This window comes from Perkinsus marinus (assembly GCF_000006405.1).
Source record: "Perkinsus marinus ATCC 50983 genomic scaffold scf_1104296964754, whole genome shotgun sequence".
NCBI classification, from domain to species: domain Eukaryota; phylum Perkinsozoa; order Perkinsida; family Perkinsidae; genus Perkinsus; species Perkinsus marinus.
In genome coordinates, this window is record NW_003204589.1 from 1 (window position 1) to 1086 (window position 1086).

Sequence of the window (1086 nt, forward strand, 5' to 3'; positions counted from 1 at the left end):
CTTTGGTCACTTCGTAGCTTCGTGACAAGCTGGACGAGCTGGGCCTGGTTGCCTTCGTAAAGAACGGCGCTATTCTCCCGCGTCGGTCTGGGGTGGATGATAGGCCGTTATTGAAGACCAATGGAGGCAGTGATGTAGCATAAAGGGAGAGCTTCGCTCCGCTAAGATTTTGTGATTTTATTACAGGTAGTTGAGTTCAAGTCGCCGCCGTCATTGTCACTGTCTGTGGAACTACCTCATGGTGGCCGACTGGAGGGGATGGGGATAAGGAAGGGGGTGACGTTGATAGTAGGAGGCGGTTTTCATGGAAAGAGTAGGGAGGGTTGTTGGGGGGGATGGGGGAGAGATCTTTGGAAGGTACGTTGTTGGAGGCATTGCAGTTGGGCGTCTACAACCATATACCGGGTGATGGTCGGGAGTTTGTGGTGACGGACTCGAAAGCGATGAAGATAAGGGCTGAGGATGGACGATATATTAATACGGTTGGTAGTATAAGGGAGAGGCTATACCTTTTTGAGGTTTAATCGTGGGTGAAATATTCCGTCTTGGCTGATTGAATAATCGTTATCACATAGAAAAATTAACGCACGTTTATCGTTGACATCGTTTCGAGTGGTATGGAATTCAAAGTGGGTTGCGGAAATCTGCATTAACATTCCGCGATAAGGTGTGTGTATGTTCTCTCCCTTTGCGAATCGTCTATACGACGCCGTAGAGTTGGAGCTCATCTTAGATATCAGCCCGTTCATCTCCAACCTGCCTCTGGGTCGCGACACGACGCAGTTCTCGACAGAAGATGCTAGTGGTAGGAATTTCGTGGCGCGCGGTAGTTTCAACGACGGCTTGTTGGATGGTAGGGAGTACCAGTCAAGCGGCTAATATTATGGAGGCGTTGGAGGTTGGTGCATCGACCTTCCTTATTGATGAGGATACGAGTGAGTGGTAGCTTGGGAGACCCGAAATCAGTGTTCGAGAACTCAGGTGCGACCAACTTCATGATAAGGGACGGTCGGATGCAGCAACTAGTCTCGGCTGATAAGGAGCCTATCACTCCCTTTCTGTGGCGAGTCAGGTAGTAGCTATGGT

The 1086-nt window shown here is 49.8% G+C and overlaps 1 protein-coding gene across 1 annotated transcript; it reads left to right on the plus strand.

Moving 5' to 3' along the window:
* Nucleotides 1-186: 186 nt before the first annotated feature.
* Pmar_PMAR027116 (hypothetical protein) lies at nucleotides 187-1072 on the plus strand (the record flags this gene model as incomplete). Its single annotated transcript, XM_002769865.1, has 5 exons — nucleotides 187-313; nucleotides 358-486; nucleotides 734-805; nucleotides 858-935; nucleotides 982-1072. Coding segments are annotated over 5 exons (497 nt in total), but the record flags the coding sequence as incomplete, so codon positions are not given.
* Between the last annotated feature and the right edge of the window lie 14 nt (nucleotides 1073-1086).